General features: G+C 59.8%; 1 protein-coding gene across 1 annotated transcript; it reads left to right on the forward strand.

The window, feature by feature from the left end:
• The first annotated feature begins 921 nt into the window (after positions 1 to 921).
• Positions 922 to 5,974, forward strand: LOC141978092 (small ribosomal subunit protein uS3mA-like). The gene is made up of 4 exons (XM_074939942.1): positions 922 to 1,028; positions 2,540 to 2,620; positions 3,871 to 3,982; positions 5,434 to 5,974. The coding sequence occupies exons 1-4, from the start codon at positions 996 to 998 to the stop codon at positions 5,715 to 5,717; spliced, it is 510 nt and encodes a 169-aa protein (XP_074796043.1). The 5' UTR covers positions 922 to 995; the 3' UTR covers positions 5,718 to 5,974.
• The last annotated feature ends 404 nt before the right edge of the window (positions 5,975 to 6,378 follow it).

Consider the following 6,378-nt stretch of genomic DNA (forward strand, 5'->3'; position numbering starts at 1 on the left):
GACCTCTATGATGGGAAGGGGTACTAAAGGTGCCCTCAAGTGGGGACGGGGACTGTGCAGCTGACACTCCGGGCAGGACGCACAGTACCTCCGCACTTCTTCATGTACTCCGGGCCCGAAGAATCGTCGCAGGACCCGTGCCAGGGTCTTCTCTACCCCCAAATGCCCCCCAAAAAGGTGACTATGAGCCAGACTTAATACAGCATTCTGGTGTTTTTGAGGTACTAGGATCTGCTGTACCTTCTGCCCCTGTATTGGTACAACCTGGTATAAGAGATTCTTCTTCATTATGAAGCGGGGTCCTGGTCCCTGGGTTTTCCCTTCCACGGGGGACCGCATCTATTTCGGTCACCTCCTTCCCAATGTTGTCGTACCTTGGGTCTTCAGCCTGGTCCCGTCCAAAATTTCCTCTCCTGGGGCTAATCTGCCCGAGATCCAGGGGGCCAGTCTCTGTTGCCTCGACTGGTTCAGCTCTTGGTCAGGGGTCTGGGCGGCGCCCGGGATGACGGGCCCCCAATCTCGGCCGGGGGTCTGGGCGGCGCCGGGCCCAGGGGGCCCGATCTCGGCCGGGGGTCTGGGCGGCGCCGGGCCCAGGGGGCCCGATCTCGGCCAGGGGTCTGGGCGGCGCCGGGCCCAGGGGGCCCCTCTGTGGGGCGACTGGGCGCCCCTGTAACACACACAATACCCATTTGCACGTGTGAACACGTGGGAGCCCCCGGGCCAGCCCCCCGGGGTGGTCAGCTCGCAGGGGCGCCCCGGGGTGCTCCAGCGGCCCCGGGCCTGCGGCTGGGGACCCCCGCCCATGGTGAGCGATGCAGGGTCGGCGGCGACCACGCGGCCCCGCCCCCCGGCCTGAGCCCCGCCCCCCGGGACGCAGGAGGCCTTGGGGGCGGGGTTACCCCCCCCCCGCTCGGCCCCGCCCACGGCCCTGCCCCCTTCCCGGCGCCGCGTGGTCGGTTCGGCTCCACCCTTCCCCCCTCTCGGCACCTTCCAAGATGGCGGCGCCCCTGGGCGGAAAGCGCCTGATGGTGAGGTGGCGCCGTGGCCGGAGCAGCCCCGGGGGCGGGGCCTAGCGCGGGGCCGGGGGTCGCCGGGCCAGGCAGACGCTCCGCGAGGGCGGATTCAGCCGGGCGGCGCCCAGCGGGTGGGGATGTGATCGGCGCGGTACGTTGTGCTAAGGGCTGTGCCAACACAGAGGGGACGGAGTGTGTGAAACAACGGGGCGGGGGGGGCCCGGCCGGGTGGGACCAGGAGAGGGGGATGCAGCTGCCCCCCAGAGTCGCTCCCTTCCCCTGCCCGAAAGTCTTAATGCCCCTTTCCCCAGAGAGCTGGCAATCCAAGTACCCGCTCACCCAGGAGCCAGCTCCGGCCCCTGTCAGCCCCGCGGACCCTGGCAACTCACCTTGGGAACATTTCGTCAAAACCCCAGGGCCCCAGCACTGAAATGGCCCGCCAGGGTCCCTGGAGCCGGGCTTGCAGGAGGAACGTGCAGACCCAGTGGTGCCCGCGGCTTTGGAGCCAGCCAGCGGGGCGTTACAGTAATAGACTGGCTCTGGGTGCGTCTCCCTCCAGTGGTTCTAGCACAGGGGCGGGCAAACTTTTTGGCCCGAGGGCTACATCTGGGTATGGAAATTGTATGGCGGGCCATGAACGCTCAGGAAATTGGGGGTTGGAGTGTGGGAGAGGGTGAGTGCTCAGGCTGGGGGTGTGGGCTCTGGGGTGGGGCTAGAAATGAGGAGTTCAGGGTGCGGGAGGGGACTCCGGGCTGGGGCAGGGGGTTGGGGTGCTGGGGAGTGCAGCTCCGGCTAAGAGTGCGGGGTCTGGGGTGGGGCTGAGGATGAGGGGTTTGGGGTGCAGGAGGGTACTCCGGGCTGGGACTGAGGGGTTTGGATCAGGGCTGGGGGAGCGGGTTGGGGCATGGGAGGGGGTCAGGTGTGCAGGCTCTGGGTGGCGCTTACCTCAAGCAGCTCCCGGAAGCAGTGGCATGTCCCCCTTCCGGTTCCTATGCAGAGGCACAGCCAGGCGGGTCTGCGCTCTGCCCCATCCGCAGGCACTGCCCCTGCAGCTTCCGTTGGCCGTGGTTCCTGGCCAATGGGAGCTGCGAAGGCAGCGCTTGGGGCGGAGGCAGCGTGCGGATTCCCCTGGCTGCCCCTACATGTAGGAGCCGAAGGGGGGACGTGCTGCTGCTTCCAGGAGCCGCGCGGAGCCACAGCATGCGCAGAGCGGGACAAGCCCCCAGCCCCGCTACCCAGCTGGAGCGCTGAAGCAGGGCAAGCCCTGGACCCTGCTCGCCAGCGGGAGTTTGAGGGCCAGATTAAAACGTCTGAAGGGTTGTATGCGGCCCCCGGGCCGTAATTTGCCCACCCCTGTTCTAGCAGCTGGCTCCCAGCTCCCATGAATGTGACTCCCGCAGCTCAGTTGCCAGGGCTTTGTGTCTCTGGTGCTGCAGCTCCCTCGTTCAATCCCTAGCGTGCAACCAGGGGTCTGTTGCGCTCGCCACCTCCCCTGCTCCCTGATGCCCTGTGCTTTGCTTTGCTAGGCCGCTCCATGGACCCGGGGCGCTTTCTCGTCGCTCCTTCCCTACAGCCGGGCTATTCAGACCACAGCTGTGTGTCACAAGGTAAGTGCGTGGCGGGCTGCAGTGGGGAATCCTGCCCATTAGCCCCTCGGCTGCTGCTGCGAGGGTCTGTCCGTGTGGATCCCAGCACTGGCATACACGGCTCATGCACTTGTGAGACACAGGTGCCATCGATGGGATCCCATGGACAGCCCCTCAAAGAATACCTAGGGAGGTGGTGGAATCTTCTTCCTTAGATATTTTTAAGGTCAGGCTTGACAGAGCCCTGTCTGGGATGATTTAGTTGGGGATTGGTCCTGCTTTGAGCAGGAGGTTGGATTAGATGACCTCCTGAGGTCCCTTCCAGCCCTGATATTCTATGATTCTATGAATCCCAGGAGTTGTAAGGTAAGTAACAGCCGTCCCTCCCTCTGAACCTGCAAAACCAAAGCTGGAGAGGGGCCTGTGAGACAGGGCCTCACCCACCCAACAAAACCTCTCCCCAGCAGGGGCAGAGGCACAGAGTTCTGGGTGAGGCCTTGGAAACCCCCTGTGTATCCCAGCAACCTGTGCCAGGAGCCTTTGCTCTCTCCTGTGGAGCCCATCCTAGCCCCGTGTCCTCCGAACAGCCCTGCATAGCAGGTGTGGTTAGGGCAAGGAGTCAGGACTCCTGGGTTCTACATGCAGGTTTGTCACTGACTCACTGGATGACCTGGGGCTGGTCCGTTCTTGCCCATGCCTCAGTTTTCCCCAGGACATGAGGTGATTCTGCCCTGTCCAGAGGTGGCAGGGGTCTGGAGGCTAGGCGAGTCAATGTCGGAGAGTGGCTCCTGGGCTTTTTCTGTAGCCTGCACCTCGCAGTGCCTGTTCTTCACTGTGTCTGCACCTTCAGCGCCCCTGAGGTGCCCGCTGAGAGTGTGACTGAGTCTGAGCTGTCAGACGGGGCAGGACCTGGGGGTGTCCTTAGCAGGGAAATGAACACTCAGGCTAAAGCTTCCTGCAGGCTGCCTCATACACAGGCTGCATGCCATTCTGCTGCCACGTGTAGCCAGGGCTTGACGGTGCCGGTCATGACGGTGCCAGACCCGAGGAAGGGGGCATGTAGGAAGTGGGATCGGCCTGCTAGCACCAGGGGGTCAGTGCTCTGGGCCCTGGGTACTGCCAAACGCTTTGAAATACCTGCTGCCCTGGTCCCTCTGTGCCATTAACACCTATGGAGCAGGGGAAGATGCGTCCCCTGCTCCTGGCCCTGCCCAGCAGGGGTAGCCCCCACTGTTGTTTTTCACCCCCCTCCCATGGGTGTTATCTTACAGAACCGGGCGGCCCGAGTGCGAGTCGGGAAAGGAGACAAGCCGGTGACATACGAACAGGCCCACCCGCCCCACTACATCGCCCATCGCAAGGGCTGGCTCTCCCTGCACACCAGTGAGTGACCCGCCAGCTGCTGCCCTGGGGGTACCTGGGCTTCCCCGTCTCTCAGTGCCTGCCCTGCTCCCCACCATGCCTTCTGCTGGGAGAGGCAGTTATGCTTATAAGAAGCACACAGGATCTTTTTCAGGGGAAAGAGCAATACACCCTGTTTATTAAAAATGCAACAATTAGCATATGCATTTAAAAACACAAACACACACACACACACACACACACACACACACACACACAGAGAGTGAGAGTGTCTTGGCAGAATGAACCCAAAGTTTCATAGCCAGGCCCCCTGTTTCCATAGTGATTTTCCCATCATGCTGTAATCAGTTGTTTTTTGACGAGTGCTTGTTTTCTTACATTGTTTTTTTTATTTTTATTTTTTATTAAGTCTTTTTAAAGGTTACCCCATTCTGGTTTTAATCACGGCTATCTTGTCCCCATTGATAAGTGCCGGTCTTATTTTTAAAGTCGTCAATCTGCCCTTCTCTGACATAGGCGTGTTGCAGCTTCCTGGTGCTCTGATATCTCGGTTTTTCCCTAAAACATCTGGTTCAGCGATGGCCTTTACACTTATTTCTTAACACACATGTTCCTCATTTACACACAACACAGAATTAATTTACACAAAGCATTTAAACAAAAACATCAAATTGCAATGCAAAAAAACCCAAGTCATTGCATTTTTTTACTTATTTTAAAATACTAAACCTGCAACAAAATGGTAACCCTAAAAGGTCTGTTACTGCCTTAAAATCAGCTCCGATACAAATTCTGGCTGATGCATCTTTACCAATGGCCCATTAGGCCATTCCTTTCTGCTTTCAAAAAGAATAGCTGGCAAAATATAGTCAAATCATACATCAATAAATGTAATACATGCTACATTATTATTTTTTATTTTAAATTATACAAAATGCAAACATAAAATCCTACTACAACAAGGCCAGGGCTGGAAAAGCCAGGAGCTCCCCCACAGCCAGCATTCCTGCCCCACCCCCCAGAGCGCCCCCTGCTGGGAGAGGCACTCCCCCCCTCCCCCCACAGCCAGTGTTCCTGCATTGTTCCCTACAGCGCCCCCTGCTGGGAGAGGCTGGGGCTGGAATAGCTGGGAGCTCCCCCTACAACCAGTGCTCCTGCCCCACTCCCCACAGCATCCCCTGTTGTGTGGCCCCTCTGACTTAACAAAAGGGGGTGAGGGGTCTTCAACCTGGGCATGGGCCGTTCTCCCTCCCCGAGCTCTTCTCCAGGCATGGGGGAGGGGAGGGAGCAGGAGTCCCTGTCCCCCGGCAGATGTGTGTTCTGTGGCCAGATCCTGATGCAGTGCCTGGCCGGACACCCATGCAGCCCCCTGCTCTGGCTGGTGCTGCTCGTACCATCTCTTAAAGGTGCCCTGTGGGCATGGGGCACCTGGCGCTGTCCCTTCACCCCCCACTGCCCTGTCTGCCCTGCAGGTAACCTGGATGGGGAGGGCGGGGCGGCCGAGCGCACCGTGGAGGACGTCTTCATCCGCAAGTTCATCTACGGCACCTTCCACGGCTGCCTGGCCAATGAGATTGTGCTGAAGCGCCGCGCCAACGTGCTGGTCGTCTGCGCCGTCTTCCTGCAGCGACTGCCGCCCTACAAGTTCTACTTCCTGGTGGGCTACACCGAGACGCTGCTCTCCTTCTTCTACAAGTGCCCCGTCCGGCTGGAAGTGCAGACCCTGCCTGAGAGGGTCATCTACAAGTACCTATAGCACTGCTGGAGCCCCTGGGCGAGGCCTGCCCCCCGGCAGCTGGGCACCTCACCTCTCCCCTGGGCTAGCCTGTGCCTGACTCAGGTCACCTGCTGTTCTGTCTCTCACTGGCCCGTTGTGGGGCAGGACACCCACGCTCCACATGGGCCCGAGGAGGCCGTGGACCCGTGGGTGGTGGCCGTGGGGTGCTCTGGTGTGTGTGTTACTGAGGCTCTGGACGTAGCAGTGGCCCAGCCCATCAATGGGGAATAAAAGCACTCTGGCCCCTGTGTCCATCTCTGGAGTCACCGTAGTCCAATTCCTCCCAGCTTGGTCCCGGGGTGGTCAGAGTGTGGGCCTGGGAGCATGGGTAGCAGGTCGCATAGGTTTAGGGAGGCTGTGCCTCCCCAAACAGCCAGACATGGCCTTGACAAATTAGAGGATTTGGCCAAAAGAAATCTGCTGAAGTTCAACAGGACAAGTGCAGAGTCCTGCACTTAGGACGGAAGAATCCCATGCGCCGCTACAGACTAGGGACCGAGTGGCTAGGCAGCAGTTCTGCAGAAAAGGACCTGGGGATTACAGTGGACGAGAAGCTGGATATGAGTCAACAGTGGGCCCTTGTTGCCAAGAAAGCCAATGGCATTTTGGGCTGTATAAGTAGGGGCATTGCCAGCAGATC

The sequence above is a fragment of the Natator depressus genome, chromosome 26, assembly GCF_965152275.1.
Source record: "Natator depressus isolate rNatDep1 chromosome 26, rNatDep2.hap1, whole genome shotgun sequence".
Taxonomy (NCBI): Eukaryota; Metazoa; Chordata; order Testudines; family Cheloniidae; genus Natator; species Natator depressus.

What these genes read in the sequence shown, in the direction of transcription:
- LOC141978092 (XM_074939942.1), top strand. Translation starts at nt 996, where the DNA reads ATGGCGGCGCCCCTGGGCGGAAAGCGCCTGATG. An exon ending in TGGGCGGAAAGCGCCTGATG is followed by an intron (nt 1,029 to 2,539) that starts GTGAGGTGGCGC and finishes TTGCTTTGCTAG; the next exon opens with GCCGCTCCATGGACCCGGGG. An exon ending in CCACAGCTGTGTGTCACAAG is followed by an intron (nt 2,621 to 3,870) that starts GTAAGTGCGTGG and finishes GTTATCTTACAG; the next exon opens with AACCGGGCGGCCCGAGTGCG.